The following is an 18135-nucleotide window of genomic DNA, read 5'->3' as shown; positions in this document are numbered from 1 at the left end:
AAGAACAAGGAAACTATATAAATTTGAAGCTGGTAACCATGGCAACAACAAAACCAAAACCTAGCTCAGCTTCTGACGAGATTGACACAATGCTCTGACAGATGAAGGGGCATGCCTGTTTGCAGGCGTAAATATTATTTACTTCAGTCCCTACACGACATATCTGGCATTCAGACCTCTGACATAAGCAAGAAAAAAACCCATTGTCAGGCCAGGTGCGGTGGCTAATGCCTGTAATCCCAGCACTTTGGGAGGCCAAGGCAGGCGGATCACCTGAGGTCAGGAGTTCGAGACCAGCCTGGCCAACAGGGTAAAACCCCATCTCTACAAAAATTAGCTGCGCGTGGTGGTGCACGCCTGTAATCCCACTTACTCGGGAGGCTGAGGCAGGAGAATCGCTTGAACCCGGGAGGCAGACGTTGCAGTGAGCCAAGATCACACCATTGCATTCCAGCCTGGGCAAAAAGAGCAAAACTCCCCTCAAAAAAAAAAAAAAAGAAAGAAAAGAAAAAGAAAAAAACCCACTGTCAAGAAAGAAACAAAACCAGACTCAACCTAGTGGCCTTTTTAAAAATCAGGATCTGTTACTGGCAAATAGAGGATATATACTTGCACACACACAGGGGAGAGGGGAGAGCCAGAACGACAGAGGCAAGAGAAGCTAGCACATACCCCTCTACTCCATTCAGATCCTGATAAAAAACAAAATCTAGCCACGAAAAAAAAAAACATTTTTTAGTATATTATAGAGTCAGTACATGAAACAATAAAGCTACAACTAAAATTATGAATACTATGATTCTCATCAAACTACTAAGTAACTTTTATTGTCAGACATGCAAAAAACCATCTGCTTATAAATTTTCATGGTTTTTTAAGAGTAGGCATGTTTCTTGTTCTATGCTTTCTAGGTTTTTGAAGAGCACATTTAAAACCATACTGGAATAGAACTTGGGGTAGACAAAATGAAACATTTCTAAGGTATAAAGGAAAACATTTAAAGATACAATAGTCTTGAAATAATTAGTATCCCTAATAAACAACTATGTTTACAGAGAAGAGAGAAAAAGACGAAGCCCAACAGAAAAAGAGGCAAAAGGCATAAGCCAGAAATACAGTAAAGAGGCTGGGCTTGGTGGCTCACACCTATAATCCCAGCACTTTGGGAGGCCAAGGCGGGCAGATCACTTGAGGTCAGGAGTTCGAGACCAGCCTGGTCAACATGGTAAAACCCCATCTCTGCTAAAACCACAAGAATTAGCAAGGTGTGGTGATGCACACCTGTAATTCCAGCTACTTGGGAGGCTGAGGCAGGAGAATCGCCTGGACCTGGGAAGTGAAGGCTGCAATGAGCCGAGATCATGCCACTGCACTCTAGCCTGGGCAACAGAGCAGACTCCATCTCAAAAAAAAAAAAAGAAAGAAATACAGTGAAGAAACACAAATGAAGATTGATGGGATCCAAGGTTGTTAGGCATGTACTCCTCACTAATTATTAAGTGGAGATGTAAACTGGTACAAGCAGTACTCCAGCAACTTAACAACAAAAAGAATCCAGGCACTATTCACACTCAAAGGAAGCCTCCTTTCTTGCTACATTTCTGTTACCTCCCTATTCATCTTATTTTCAAACCAAATCAGTTATGTTTTTATCTGTATCACTCACTTTCCTGTCTCTGCACTACCAAAATACCTTTCAACCAATTCCCCTGCAAAATTCCTTTTTTTTTTTTTAAGACAGAGTCTCAATTTGTTGCCCAGGCTGGAGGGCAGTGGCGCGATCTTGGCTCACTGCAACCTCCGCCTCCCAGGTTGAAGCGATGCTTGTGCCTCAGTCTCCTGAGTAGCCGGGACTACAGGCATGCGCCACCAAGCCCAGCTAATTTTTTGATATTTTTAGTAGAGATAGGGTTTCACCAAGCTGTCTTAAACCCCTGACCTCAAGTGGTCCACCCGCCTCGGCTTCCCAAAGTGCTGGGCCACCGCACTCTGCCCCCTGCAAAATTCTATCTTTCAAGACCTAGATCAAATACTTCTTGCCCTACTCTTTCCTATATAGAATTGACATTCCATCTGTGATCACACGGTACTTGATCCAATCCTCTAATATGACAGTTAAAACAGTCATACTAATCAGAAGTTATATCACAGACATGTTAGTTCATAACATATGAGTATCATATTTGTATATAACAATATATAGAGAAGCTTCTACATATCAATAACAACAAAAAATTAGAATAGGACATGAACAGAAAATTCACAGTAAAGAAAATATAAATGGGCCAGGTGCGGTGGCTCACGCCTGTAATCCCAACACTCTGGGAGTCCGAGGCAGGCAGATCACCTGAGGTCAGGAGTTCAAGACCAGCCTGATCAACATGGTGAAACCCCATCTCTACTAAAAACACAAAGAAAAAAATTAGCCGGGCCTTGTGGCACATGCCTGTAATCCCAGCTACTCGGGAGGCTGAGGCAGGAGAATCGCTTGAACCTGGGAGGCAGAGGTTGCGATGAGCCGAGATTGCACCACTGCACTCCAGCCTGGGTGACAAGAGGTATACAACCTCATTAATAATAAAAGAAATATAAATATAATGATGCTATTTATTACCTATCAAATTGTCAAAGATAAAAAAATTTGACTATACTATACATGGGAAAATTGGCAGTCCAATAATACTTGCTGGTAAAAATACTGGCAAGATTTCTATGAAGGCAATTTGGTATTACCTATCAAAATTATAAATACACACATCTTTTGACCCAATGATTCTATTTCTCAGAGTTAATGCTACAGACATATTCATTATATTTGACAGGATCTATATGCATGATTATTCACTTGCATGATCACTTGTAATAGAAAAAGATTGGAAAGAAAAATGTGCATCAATAGGGGAATAGTTACATAAATTATGCACTACTACATTTCACACAATGAAATGCAGTTAAAATGACTAGACAGCTCCACATGAAACTATTTCCATGATATATTGCTAACTTAAATGCAGGAGGCCCGGGTGCGGTGGCTCACACCTGTAATCCTAGCACTTTGGGAGGCCAAGGCAGGTGGATCACGAGGTCAGGAGTTTGAGACCAGCCTGGCCAACAGAGTGAAACCCCATCTCTACTAAAAGTACAAAAACTTAGCTTGGCGTGGTGGCAGGTGCCTATAATCCCAGCTACTTAGGAGGCTGAGGCAGGAGAATCGCTTGAACCCGGGAGGTGGAGGTTGCAGTCAGCCAAGATCGCACCACTGCACTCCAGCCCAGGCAACAATGTGAGAATCCGTCTCAAAAAAAAAAAAAAAAAAAAAAAAGCAGGCAATATGCAAAACAGGGTGTATATTACACTACCATTTATGTAAAAAACAAATAATATATTCATGTACTTATATATGCACAGACCATTACAAATGGCTAAAGGACGGGGTGGGAAGAAGACCAACTTTTCATACATACTATGCTTACCATGAATATCTTCTATCTTTTACCATGAATTATCTTTTATCTACTCAGAGTTAACTAACTCATTTTAATTAATTCATTTAAAACAAAAAGCAATTGTTTATGTTGCTGTCAGTTCACTGTGAAAATCTCAAAGACAGAGAAACAGAATGTGTGCCTTGTTCATCTTCATATCATCATTTTGCACAGTGCCAGGCCTACGGCAGATGATCAACAAAGTATGCTAAATAAGAGGCAACTGAGGCACAGTTGCCTGATATTAAATTAAGTTTACAGAAATAAGAATATATTAAGCAAAAATTTACAGTCAGCAAAAACTTTCCACCCTTTAGTTTTCATTTTGGGTATCCCATAACCTAAGGACTGTATTCTAACAAATTTCATCATAAAGTAAGATCTTTGTACATGGAACTCTATTTGCTTTGCAGACCCTATCTTCCAGAGCCAATGATTCTATTATTATATACTAATCATGAAGAGTGTGATAGTTCTAAAGTCAGAAAATTTAGGCAGAAATCCTTCCTCAAACACATTCCAGTTGTGTAACTTTCAACGTATTACTTAAGCTCTGGGCTTCCATTCCTTCATCCGTGAAACACTTACAATAGTATCTACGCTTCACAGGGTGTTGTGAAATTTAAATGAATATATGCTATGTGCTCTGTATAGTGCCTAGCACAAAGGAAGCATTCTATAAATTTTAACTATTATTATCTAGAGCTTTTTGTAAAGAAACCAGTTCCTGCTCTTGGAAATACAAAGTTGAGAGAACACATTTCATTCCTTTACATATATCTTATCTTATTTTATTTCTGAGACAGAGTCTCCTCTGTTGCCCAGACTAGAGTGCGGTAGTGTGATCTCAGCTCACTACAACCTCTGCCTCCCAGGTTCAAGTGATTCTCCTATCTCAGCCTCCCAAGTAGCAGGGATTACAGGCACACACCACTATGTGCAGCTAATTTTGTTTTTTGTTTTTTGTTTTGAGATGGAGTCTCACTCTGTCGCCCAGGCTGGAGCACAGTGGTGCGCTCTCGGCTCACCGCAACCTCTGCTGCCTAGGTTCAAGCGATTCTCCCACCTCAGCCTCCCGAGTAGCTGGGATTACAGGTGCCTGCCAACTCACCCGGCCAATTTTTGTAGTTTCAGCAGAGATAGGGTTTCACCATCTTGACCCGGCCGGTCTTGAACTCCCAACCTTGTGATCCACCCGCCTCGGCCTCCCAAAGTGCCGGGATTACAGGCGTGAGCCACAGTGCCCGTTAATTTTCTATTTTTAGTAGAGACGGGGTTTCACCATGTTGGCTAGGCTGGTCTCGAACTCCTGAGCTCAAGTGATCTGCCTGCCTTGGCCTACCAAAGTGCTGGGATTATAGATGTGAGCCACCGTGCCAAGTCAAAATAATATAAATTTATACCCAATATATATACTATGCAAATCTGAAATCTTACTATGTAATCATAGTACGGATAATCCTCTAATACATGATGTATAAAAAGTGCCTAAAAGGAAAAAATGTAATTTAAAGAACAGAAAGAAACAGACACAGAGAGAACACCTTAATTAAAATTCATTAATTGCAACAGACAGTGGGTTCTGTTCTAAAAAGGCAGTGAAAGCATACAGGAAAAAGCTTTGGTTCTGGAATAAACTCCATGGATTCAAATCCTAGCTCTAAAATTTAGTAGCTCTCTGACCTTGGGCTAGTTATATAACCTACCAGTGCCTCAATTTTCTTCTCTGTAAAATGTACATAATAACAATAGCTTCCTCATAAGGTTGCTGTTGGGAATAAGTTAGTTATTGAACATCAGTGTTCAATAAATGTTAAGTATTATTATGTCTTATCTATCCTTCAGGACTATAAGGTTGACAAAGCAGAAATAATAAACTTTTACGACTATATGTCCTTGTAAATCTTTATGGAACTAAACATGCTTTTTTAAAAAATTTAAATAACAAATGAAATAATAACTAAAAAAAAATACTTACTTTGCAGCAGCAGCAAAATGTCTGTTGGGCACTTGAATGTTTACAGAACAAGAACAAACTGATGTCTGATAAACCATCTTGGAAAGGCTATGCCTTTGATGATGTATCAAGGCTTGAAAGGAAAAACATAAAATATTAACATTAAACAATCATTATATTCATAATTTTTTAATTTTAAAAATCAGTATTTTCAAAATGAAAACATTCAATATTTTGTGGTTCTTAATCCTTCTTTTAAAAGTATAATAATTGCCAGGCGCGGTGGCTCATGCCTGTAATCCCAGCACTTTAGGAGGCTGAGGCGGGTGGACCACGCGGTTAGGAGATCAAGACCATCCTTGCTAACACGGTGAAACTCCATCTCTACTAAAAATACAAATGATTAGCCGGCGTGGTGGCATGCACCTGCAGTCCCAGCTACTTGGGAGGCTGAGGCAGGAGAATCGTTTGAACCCAGGAGGCAGAGGTTGCAGTGAGCCAATATCGCGCCACTGCACTTCAGCCTGGGCGACAGAGCGATACTCCATCTCAAAAAAAAAAAAAAAAAAGTGTAATAGAAACCACAGTTCTTAAAACTAAAAGCAGGTAAATACATCTAATATTTGAACTGTGTTATCTTTTTTTTTTTCTTTTAAAGACAGGGTTTCATTCTGTCACCCAGGCTGGAGTACAGTGGCATGAACATAGCTCACTATAACCTTGAACTCCTGGGTTCAAGTGGGCCTCCCTCCTCAGCCTCTCAAGGCTCTGGGGTTTTCATTTATTTTTAACTTAATCAATTTCATATTCATCAGAGTATGTTAGCTCTATTATTAGCGAATATGTATATGTATCCCGAAATTTCTTAAATAATTTATTTTATTTATTCATTTTTACAATAGATAAGACATTAACACAGTTGCCCAAGTACTTCTGAAAATAAGAACAAAGTGGGGCATTTGAGCTGCGAGAAATAAGAAAAAGGTACACAGGTCTTTGAAGGTATTGGTAATGTTCTATTTTTTTTAAAGCTTAATAGCGAGTATTTAGAATTTCAAGCTATTCTTCTTCTTTATATCTTACCTATTTTTTTTGCATGTGTAAATACTACAAATATGTTTTTATTTAAAGATTACAAAAGTAAAGTCTTCCTCCTATACCTGGCCCCCAGCTTCTCTCCCATGTTAGCAATACCTTATGTATCTTTTTAGAAACATTAGATACATATATTAACATATAGGTACCAATATATTTTCCTCCTCTTATAAAATGGTAGCATACTCTAATCACTACTCCATCTTGCTTTTTCACCTAAAGGTATTACAGCCTATTTTCACAAACATACACACATATATACATGAGATGTAGATGAGATTTTATGTGTGCCTTTCATAAAGGTGTGTGTACATGCATATATTTGAGAGATCATTTCATATCAGTTTATAAAGATTTTATTGCCGAGTGTGGTGGCTCATGCCTGGAATCCCAGCGCTTTGGGAGGTCAACGTGGGCAAATCTCTTGACTCCAGGAATTTGAGACCAGCCAGGGCAACATGGTAAAACCCTGTCTCTAAAAAAAAAAAAATACAAAAAATTGGGCCGGGCGTGGTGGCGCATACCTGTAATCCCAGCTCTTTGGGAGGCCAAGGCAGGCAGATCACCTGAACTCAGAGTTTGAGACCAGCCTGACCAACATGGAGAAACCCCGTCTCTACTAAAAATACAATATTAGCTGGGCGTGGTGGCTACTCAGGAGGCTGAGGCAGGAGAACTGCTTGAACCCAGGAGGCAGAGATTGCAGTGAGCTGAGATCACACTATTGCACTCCAGCCTGAGTGAAACTCTGTCTCAAAAAAAAAAAAAAAAAAAAATACAAAAAATTAGCCAGGCATGGCGGTGGCACACACCTGCAGGCCCAGCTACTTGGGAGATGGAGGTGGGAGGATCACCTGAGCCCAGGAGGTTGAGGCTACAGTGAGCTGAGCTGTGGTTGCCCCACTGCATTCCAGCCTGAGGGACAGTGAAAATCTGTCTCAAAAAAAAAAAAAAAAAAAAGATTTTATCTTTTAAGGTTGCAAAGTACTCCACTGTGTGGCTATATAATTTACTTAATCAGTGACCAACCATTAGGTCATTTGTAATGTTTTACTATTACAAACAGTGCAAAGTAACTAACCTTATACAAACATCATTTTGCACAAGTATATTTATAGAATTTCTAGAGGTGAATTTGCTGACAAAGGATATAAACATTTGCAATTTTGATAAATACTGCTCATTTAGTAACAGTACTATATACATTTCCCACCAGCAATGAAAAGATCACTTGTTTCCACACACTCGTGCCAATATAGTATTTTTGCATTTATTGCTATATTTGTCTGGGATGCACCATCTCCAAATCTTTCCAAGGCCTACTCCTCTTTTTCTTTTTCAGACAGGGTATTGCTCCTTCACCCAGGCTACAGTCCAGTGACATGATCACAGCTCACTGCAGCCTTGACCTCTACGGCTCAAGCAATCCTCCTGCCTCAGCCTGCTGGGTAGCCAGGACTACAGGTGTGTATCACAAGCCCAGCTAATTTTTGAGTTTTTTGTAGAGACTGGGTCCCACCCTATTGCCCAGGCTGGTCTCAAACTCCTGAGCTCAAGGGTTCCTCCAGCCTTGGCCTCCCAAAGTGCTGGGATTATAGGCATGAGCCACTATGCCCAGTCTACTCCTTTTTATATCAGCTCAAATGTCATTAAAGCTATATGCCAATTTCATCTCTAATCTTCCAAGCTGAAGTACAAGATAACCACCAAAACTGTGAATTCTGTGAACATATAGGAGTGACACCTGAAGCAGTGTAGGAGACCTATCTGCCACTGAGAATTCTTTGCAGCAAAGCCACAAAGGGCTACAATGGCTAGGAAGAAAAACTGAAACAGACTAACAGGTCCAGTTCCTGTCCTCGAGAATCTCAAATTAAGCAGGCTAGACTGTTATACAACAGTCTAAAAGATGCTCCACATTTTTGAAGAAGCCAGTTATCTTGAAAAATCACATATGGTAAATGAAGAACAAGCAATTATCCATTCAAAGCTTGGCAAACACTTTCAAACAATTCTAGTTGTACTAAACAAGAACCTAACAACCTTGGAAGATCCCAAAATAATAATTCTCTTGGGGAAACAAAAAAATACCTTGAACATATCAATTGCAATCTGCTATTTTAAAAAATCAAGGACAGTCATGGTGGCTCATGTTTGTAATCCCAGCACTTTGGGAGGCTGAGGCAGGAGGAACCCTTGAGCCGAGGAGCTTGAGCCCAGCCTGGGCAATAGAGTGGAACCTCGTCACTATAAAAAATTTAAAAATTAGCCAGGTGTGGTGGTGCACGGCTGTCATCCCAGCTACTCAGGAAGCTGAGGTGGGAGGATTGCTTGAGGTGGCAGGATCACCTGAGCCAGGAAAGTTGAGGCTGCAGTGAGTTCTGATCTCACTACTCCACTCCAGCCTGGGTGACAGGTACCCTGTCTCAAAAATACAAAACAGGTTGGGTGCAGTGGCTCACACCTGTAATCCCAGCACTTTGGGAGGCTGAGGCGGGTGGATCACCTGAGGTCAGGAGTTTGAGACCAGCCTGACCAAGATGATGAAACTCCGTCTCTACTAAAAATGCAAAAAAAAATTAGCCGAGGGTGCTGGTGCATGCCTGTAATCCCAGCTACTTGAGAGGTTGAGGCACAAGAATCGCCTGAACCTGGGTGGCGGAGGTTGCAGTAAGCTGCACCATTGCACTCCAGCCTGGGCAACAAGAGCAAAACTCTGTCTCAAAAAGAAAAAAAAAAAAACCAAACAACAAAAAGCAAGCAAGCAAAACTACTACTATCAGTCACAACAACCAGAAATTACAATTTTCCACAGAAATCAAACGCTATAGACCAAAAGAAACTAAATACCACTATTTAAGCAGCACAGTTAGATCATGATATCTGTATTTTCCATCCTTTTGTAGTCGATTTGTCTAAGTGTATTATTTTATCTCCTTTATTAATACATTTCTCTTCCCCTCATTCTTAGCATGTAACCTCACTTGCTACTTCAGAGAAAATGACCCTCAGAACTTCCTGAACTACTGAGCCTCTCTGATCCAGCACTCATTCTCAAAATCTCTCCCACCCCGTGGCGATGAGATAGAAACAACTCCCCCTCCTTATTCTCTTTTAATTGATAGTGAAAGGTTAGAGTTCCCTTGAGGTCAGTCCTAAACTGCCTTCTCACCTGACTCTATAATCCTCACTCTCCCTAGGGAATTGTATCTATCTATTCTTGCCTTTCTGCTACAACCATCACAGTCCAGGCCACCAACACCTACCATTTGGATTACTGCAACAGTCTCTAAACTGTTCTGTCTTCTACACTTGGCCCTCTCCATTTCTTTTCCACCTATTAGTAAGAGGGATCATTTTAAAATGAAAATTTCATCATGTCCTTAAAACAATTGGATGGCTTCACTTGGCTCTTTGAACAAAGGAAATTGTTTTTTTTTTTTTTTTTAATTATACTTTAAGTTCTAGGGTACATGTGCACAACGTGCAGGTTTGTTACATATGTATACATGTGCCATGTTGGTGTGCTGCACCCATTAACTCGTCATTTACATTAGGTATATCTCCTAATGCTATCCCTCCCCCTCCCCCTCCCCTCTCCCCACAATAGGACCCGGTGTGTGATGTTCCCCTTCCTGTGTCCAAGTGATCTCACTGTTCAATTCCCACCTATGAGTGAGAACTTGCAGTATTTGGTTTTCTGTTCTTGCGATAGTTGGCTGAGAATGATGGTTTCCAGCTGCATCCATGTCCCTACAAAGGACACAAACTCATCTTTTTTTATGGCTGCATAGTATTCCATGGTGTATATGTGCCACATTTTCTTAATCCAGTCTGTCACTGATGGACATTTGGGTTGATTCCAAGTCTTTGTTATTGTGAATAGTGCCACAATAAATATACGTGTGCATGTGTCTTTATTTTTTTTATTTTTATTTATTTATTTTTTTTGAGACGGAGTCTCGCTCTGTCGCCCAGGCTGGAGTGCAGTGGTGCAATCTTGGCTCACTGCAAGCTCCACCTCCCGGGTTCATGCCATTCTCCTGCCTCAGCCTCCCGTGTAGCTGGGACTACAGGCACCCGCCACCGCACCCGGCTAATTTTCTGTGTTAGCCAGGATGGTCTCGATTTCCTGACCTCGTGATCCACCCGTCTCGGCCTCCCAAAGTGCTGGGATTACAGGCATGAGTCACTGCGCCTGGCGCACGTGTCTTTATAGCAGCATGACTTATAATCCTTTGGGTATATCCCCAGTAATGGGATGGCTGCGTCAAATGGTATTTCTAGTTTTAGATCCTTGAGGAATCGCCACACTGTTTTCCACAATGGTTGAACTAGTTTACAGTCCCACCAACAGTGTACAAGTGTTCCTATTTCTCCACATTCTCTCCAGCATCTGTTGTTTCTGGATTTTTTAATGATTCCCATTCTAACTGTTGTGAGATGGTATCTCATTTACCAAGGTACTCCATGAGCTACTACTAAACCATCTAGTGAGCATCCTCTAGCATCACTCTTCCTCATGTTCACCACGCTTCAAATACACTCATCTTCTTTCAGTTACTTGACCCTGTTCTTTACCACCTAAAAATTTTCATAATCTTCCATCTATGACATTTTCTCCTACTGCTTTCCACTCCACTAGTTCACAGTAAAACAGTCATCTTTCAGGGACTCTACTTAACATTATTTCTTCAGAAGAGTCTCCCCTGAATAGATTAGGTCTCTCTTATATACATTTGTATAGCATCTTATACTTTTCCTTCAAAGCACTTAGGACAATTTTAACTAAAGAAATAATTATCCAGGTCGGGCATGGTGGCTCATGCCTGTAATCCCAGCACTTTAGGAGGTTGAGGAGGGTGGATCACAAGATCAGGAGTTCAAGACCAGCCTGCCAACATGGTGAAACCCTGTCTCTACTAAAAATACAAAAAAAAATTAGCCGGGTGTGGTGGCATGCTCCTGTAATCCCAGCTACTAGGGAGGCTGAGGCAGGATAACTGCTTGAACCCCAGAGACAGAGGTTGCAGTGAGCCAGGATTGCGCCACTGCACTCCAGCCTACGCAACAGAGCAAGACTCCATCTCCGGAAAAAAACAAAACACACACACACAAGTCAGCTGGGCATGGTGACATGTGCCTGTAGTCCCAGCTACTCAGGAGGCTGAAGCAGGAAAATTACTTGAACCTGGGAAGTGGAGGTTGCAGTGGGCCAAGATCGTGCCATTGCACTCCAGCCTGGGCAACACCATGAGACTCCATCTCAAAAAGGAAAAAAAAAAAACACAAAGAAATAACTATCCAAGGCTGGTGTTGTGGCTCACGCCTGTAATCCCAATACTTTGGGAAGCCAAGGTGGGTGGATCGCTCACATCTATAATGCCAGCACTTCAGGAGACTGAGGTGGGAGGATAATTTGAGCCCAGGAGTTCAAGACCAGCCTGGGCAACATAATGAGACCCCGTCTCAAAAAAACAAAAGAAAAGAAAAGAAAAGAAAAGAAAAGAAAAGAAAAGAAAAGAAAGAATTATCCAATTCCTGCTCCTCGATAGATGGTAAGCATCATGGGCAAGAAACGCATATAGCCTGTTCAGCACTGTATACCTAGTACCTAGCACAGTGCTTGTAAAGTGAAGACTCTAAATAAACATTCGTTGACTGAAGGAAATTTGAACAAATGAGAGCAAAAATTGGACTCAAATATTATGCATTACAGTACATGAAAGGGGTCATTTTTCTGATGATCCATTTATTCATTCATTCATTCATTCAACAAATATGCCAATGAAACATATGCTAGCACTGCTTGAAGCATTTAGGATACATCAGTGAATAAAACATAAAAATCCCTATCCTCATAGGGCTTATGTCTAGAGGGGGAATACCAATAAAAATAATTGGGGGATGGAGGCACTGCAGGATAAAAGGGATTGTATCGGAGAAAGTGGTTTGCAATTTTAAGTATAGTGGTTAAGACAAGCCTCATTAAAAGGGTGACATTTGAAGCATGGTGGCTCATGCCTGTAATCCCAGCACTTTGGGAGGCTTAGGTGGGAGGATCACGAGGTCAGGAGTTCGAGACCAGCCTGGTCAACATGTTGAAACCCCGTCTGTACTAAAAATACAAAAAGTAGCTGGCCGTTGTGACAGGCACCTGTAATCCCAGCTATTCAGGAGGCTGAGGCAGAAGAATCGTCTGAATCTGGGAGGCAGAGGCTGCAGTGAGCCGAGATCGCGCCATTGCACTCCAGCCTGGGCAACAAGAGCGAAACTCCATCTAAAAAAAAAAAAAAAAAAAAAAAAAAGAGTGACATTTCAGCAAAGACTTGAAAGATATGGGAAAGTTAGCCACTCAAACACCAAGAAAAGTGTTCTAGGGCAAAGATCCTAAGGCAGGAGTGTTGTTAATGTGTTTAAGAAACCAGAAGGCCAGTTGGTTACAGCAGAGTAAGTATGAGGGAGGATAGTTGGAGAAGAGGTCAGAGAGGTCAGCTGGGTGAGGTAGGGGTAGGAGAAGGCAGGCACAAGGTAATATGGAAGACTTGTACACCAGTGCTACTCAACAGAAGAATAACGTAAACTACATGTACAATTTTAAATTTTCTAATAAGTACAATATATAAGGTAAAAAGACACAGTAAGTTAATAATATATTTTATTACCACTAATACCCCAAAGTATTATTAAATTATCAATGTAAAAAAATTGGGCTGGGCACGGCAGCTCGTGCCTGTAATCTCAGCACTATGGGATGCCGAGGCGGGCGGATCACCCGAGGTCGGGAGCTCAACACCAGCCTGGTCAACAGGGCAAAACCTCGTCTCTACTGAAAATACAAAAATTAGCAGGACACAGTGGCATGTGCCTGTAATCCCAGCTCCTCAGGAGGCTGAGACTACATAATCACTTGAACCCGGGAAGCACAGATTACAGTGAGCCGAGATCATGCCACTGCACTCCAGCCTGGACAACAGAGCAAGACTCTGTCTCGGGGAAAAAAAAAAAAAAGAAAAAAATTACTGAGGTGTTTTACACGGTTTTTTTTTTTTTTAATGCTAAGCCCTCAAAATCTAATGTATATTTGACAAATTCAATTCAGATTAGCCACATTTGAATTGCTCAATCAATAGTGGCTAACAAAAAGAACAGCACAACTGTAGGCCATTCTAAGGGCTTTGGATTTAGAAAAATGGAAAGGCTTTGCAGAGTTCTGAGCACAGGAGTAACATGACTGAGGTCCTTAAAGGACAAATTTCACTACTTATTGAGAGTAGACTGTAGAGAAATCCAAAGTGAGAGATGGTAGCAGGTTTGGAACAACGTAGCCACAGTGGGGGCAGTGAGAAGTCAGAGTCTGAATTTATTTTAAGCGTAAAGCCAACAGGATTTGGCAACTATTTAATGTAAAGTGTGAGATACAGAGAGGAGTCAGCCAGGTGCAGTGGCTCAGAGCCTGTAATGCCAGCACTTCAGGACACTGAACTGGGAGGATCACTTGAGCCCAAGAGCTCAAGAGCAGCCTGGGCAACATAGTGAGATCTCATCTCTACCCAAAAAAAAAAAAAAAATTGGCTGGTCATAGTGGGCCCCAGAGGTCAAGGCTGCAGTGAGCTGTGACCGGGCCACTGCACTCTAGCCTGGCCAACACAGTGAGATCCTGTCTCAAAAAAAAAAAAAAAAAAAAAAAGAGTCAAGGATATTCTGAGGTTTTGGCCTGGACAAATGAAGCATAGAACTGCCTTCAAACGAGAAGAAAAAGACTGCAGGCTATGACAATGAGTTTGATTTTAAACAACTGCAAGGTGCTGATATGCTATCAAAGTGGAGATGTAGAATACTCAGATGAGTATAAGAATCTAAAGTTCAGAAGAGTGATCCCAACTGTAGATATAAATCTGATAACCATTAAGATTATAGATAATAATCGGCTGGGCACGGTGGCTCATGCCTGTAATCCCACCACTTTGGGAGGCAGAGGTGAGTGGATCACTTGAGGTCAGGAGTTCAAGACCAGCCCGGTCAACATGGTGAAACCTCACCTCTACTAAAAATACAAAAATTAGCTGGGCGTGGTGGCTAATTAGCCAGGTGGGTGGTTCAAAAAAAAAAAAAAAAGATATAGACAATAATTGATCATCCATTTCTCCAACAGCCAGGAAGAATGCTGGTATTAAGGCTGATACCTAAGAAGAACAGTAGCTACTGTGGCTTCCAGTGCTTTAACGAACCTCAGATGCGTGGCCTTCTGGCAAAGCATTTGCAATTTCATATTGTTGAAGCATTGATTGTATCCATGGGGGTTTTAGCTATGTTTGCTGTGTCTGAGCCAAGAAAGAAGGTATACGTAGATTTCTACAGAAATGATGATTCCATAAAAGATTTTGAGGAGATAAGGAAAGCTGGTATATTTCAGAGCACAAAATGATTTTGCAATATAAAGAATTTCTTTGGGTTGAATTACCTAGAAGTTTGTCACTGACCTGTGTTCTTGAACTATGAAATGTGAATATGTGGGCTAGACAGTTTCTCTTGATAAGTAAACAATTAAAAAATAAAAAAGATAGACAATAATCAAAGCCACAAAATTTGGATGAGCTAACAAAGGAGTGAATTTAGATACAGAAGAGATGAGAATGAAGGAGGGAACCCTGGCTTCCAGAACACTCCAAGTAAAGAGACTGGGGAGACGAAGAGAAACCAGCCAAGTAATGTGAGAAAAAAATGACACAAGAAATAGGAAGAAATTTAACAGAGAGATACCCTAGAAGCCAAGAAAAGAAAACGTGACAAGAAAATTATAATATTCAGGTATTTTTGGTTTCTTTGGATTTGTCTAACATAACGATTTCTGTCATACATGAAGATAATGCCTTTAACCTCCTTTCAGAAATAATATACATTTTGGTTTGCTCACATAGTAGACATCAGGGTCTGTTATCTCTTGTCACCCTTAATTTTTGAGCAATAACTCTCTTGACACAGTTTTCCTGCAAAGAAACTCAAAAAAAAAAAAAAAAAAACCCCATGATGCAGTGTTAAATGTATATATATATCACTGACCTAGCATTGCAAGCTTCAGTACTTCCTCTGCCATTTACCAGTTATATGAACTTGGCCATATATCTAATAAGATCAGTTTCTTCCTCTGTAAAATGGGGGTAATGCTGGCTACTGCTTCTAACTAAAGACCTACCTAAATTAATATATATATTAATCACCGGACTTCATATATATATGAATACATATATCATATATATATGATATCACTGGATTTCAAAAACACAAAATGAAAACAAAAAGCATTGCACAGGCTGGGCGCGGTGGCTCACGCCTGTAATCCCAGCACTTTGAGAGGCCAAGGAGGGCGGATTACCTGAGATTAGGAGTTCAAGACTAGCCTGGTCAACATGGTGAAACCCTGTCTCTACTAAAAATACAAAAATTAGCCGGGCGTGGTGGCACACGCCTGTAGTCTCAGCTACTCGGGAGGCCGAGGCAGAAGAATCGCTTGAACCTGGGAGACGGAGGTTGCAGTGAGCTGAGATCACGCCACAGCACACCCAGCCTGGGAAACAGAGCGAGACACCTGTCTCAAAAAAAAAAAAAAAAAAAAAAAATTTTAAATTAAAAAAAAAATATATATATATATATATATAAACACCGCCACGCCGGCAACAAAGCTTTGGATTTGTCTAACATAACGATTTCTGTCATACAGGAAGATAATGCCTTCACCTTCCTTTCAGAAATAATATACATTTAGTATATATATGCTATATAGTATATATATACTATATACTAAATGTATATATATACAATATAGTATATATATATAGTTGCATCAAAAAAGGGCTGTTATCGTAGCTAAAAAGTTGAAATTATTAAGATGAAAATAGGCGCTACCAAGAGGTACTACAGAATTAGCCTTCAAATTATAAACGTTGATCCAAATTAAACCACCTATGGAAGTTTAAGAACTGGAATCGCCTATAACGATTAATTCGTAAAGCACCGAAAAGCACTTTGAAAATTGCTCTAGTTTACAGACTTAAGCCACTCAAATACATCATCTTTCCCTTACCAGAACTCACCTCACTTATCACACTCCACTATCCGCAGCCCCCACCCCAGTATCAGAGACAGAACCCAGTCCTTGCCTTCCCCATAGGTGGCTGGAGAGCGCTCTATGTACATTCCGCTCCCACTCCCTCCCTCAAGGTGGACGTCTCCAGAATGGAGTGAAACCCTTCATAAGGTCACTTTTAAGTAGTAATGACCCACCCTTTGAAGAACCTAGAGACCAGAAACAGCACGAGGCATTTTCAACACCCAAAGCAGAATCCGCCTTGCACTCTGCTGCAACCAGAGACTCGGTGCCTGAGCCATTTCCTCCGCAAGACAACCCCCTGCCTTACCTCTACCCATGCACCTTACGGCCGCCGCCATGTTGGGCACTCCGGATTGCGTTCACGAAATTGTTCCTACGTTTCTATTGGGAAGAATTAAAAAAGGGTTCCGTTCTAGAATGGGCAAAGGGGGAAGGAGTTAAAAGAAGCAAGAGGAACGGGGCGGTGACCAAAATGAACTTTGCTGCCGGCGTGGCGGTGTTACTGTTAGTCCTCCGTGCTGCACAGGACCCTGTGTTTCGTGGTTCCGGTATGGCTGGTTAACCACCTTCGGAAAAGTACGATCCTGTTGGCGATGCCGTGATTATTTTAATCCTTTCTTCTTCCTCTTTTTCTTTTTTGGTCGTGCAAGTGTACTCAGAGCGACAGTTTTAACAGGCTGTGAGAGTACTTAATACCCAACGTAAAATCTTGAAAAACAGAAACCCTGAAGCCCACTAGCTTCCTCCGCCACTTTTCCGGCCTTGGAAAGACTTCTTTAAAAATTTCTCTAGGCGTTTCGCCGCTACCCAGGGGAGGTGTCCAACTCTTTGACAAACTTTCTTTGTTAATTGTCAAACTTTCTCTCAGCGCAAGATCAACCTTAGCTTTAAAATCTTACATTAATCTTTACATTTACCCCCTGCTGGCAAGCGAGTAGACTTGCCATTAGGATCAATTGAATAATAATACTTGACATTTATAAAACATTTCTAGTTTTAAAATGGCAGCTCCAAGACCCACGCACAAGTCATTCTGATGGAGAAAAAAAAAAAAAAACAGAATGAGTGTACTTTCCATTACGTCACAGCTGTCAGTGTGGTTTATCTAAAACAAATCTGATTACGGATTTTATCACTTCCCAGCTTACCTCCCCCACAACACACACACGTTTCTCACCTCCATAACTTGGTTCATTCTATCTTCTCCGCTTGGTGTGTACAGTACCCTAAATCACCTAGATAAGTTTTTAAAGATTTCGCCTCAGGCTGTTTGTTTGTTTTAAACAGTTTTGAGATATAATTTACATGCCATACAACCTAACAATTTAAATTGTACAATTAAATGGTTTTTAGTATACTCAAAAAGTTGTGCAGCCATGACCACAATATATCAGTTCTTGTCACCAGTCTGAGCTTTTTATGGGTAGAAACCGTCTTACTCATTTTTGTAACCTCAGCACATATTTCAGTGCCAGGCCCATAGGAGG

At 41.0% G+C, this 18135-nt stretch overlaps 1 protein-coding gene across 3 annotated transcripts in view; it reads right to left on the bottom strand.

Annotated features, from left to right (window-relative positions):
* MRPL1 (mitochondrial ribosomal protein L1) overlaps positions 1-17892 on the bottom strand; it is a 93671-nt gene extending 75779 nt beyond the window's left edge. For 2 of the 3 annotated variants that reach the window (XM_003898720.3, XM_009206884.2), the window contains exons 1-2: positions 16956-17892; positions 5464-5575 (exon numbers count right to left, since the gene is read on the bottom strand). In XM_003898720.3, coding sequence (XP_003898769.1) covers positions 5464-5575; positions 16956-16986 — 143 coding nt within the window. In that variant the 5' untranslated portion in view covers positions 16987-17892. Of the gene's footprint in view, positions 1-5463; positions 5576-16821 lie in introns of all 3 variants that reach the window. The other variant, XM_009206883.1, reaches the window with a different exon arrangement.
* Positions 17893-18135: the final 243 nt, after the last annotated feature.

The sequence above is a fragment of the Papio anubis genome, chromosome 3 (assembly GCF_008728515.1).
Source record: "Papio anubis isolate 15944 chromosome 3, Panubis1.0, whole genome shotgun sequence".
Classification (NCBI taxonomy): domain Eukaryota; kingdom Metazoa; phylum Chordata; class Mammalia; order Primates; family Cercopithecidae; genus Papio; species Papio anubis.
The sequence above is the reverse complement of the archived record's forward strand: the minus strand, read 5'-3'. Positions and strand labels throughout refer to the sequence as shown.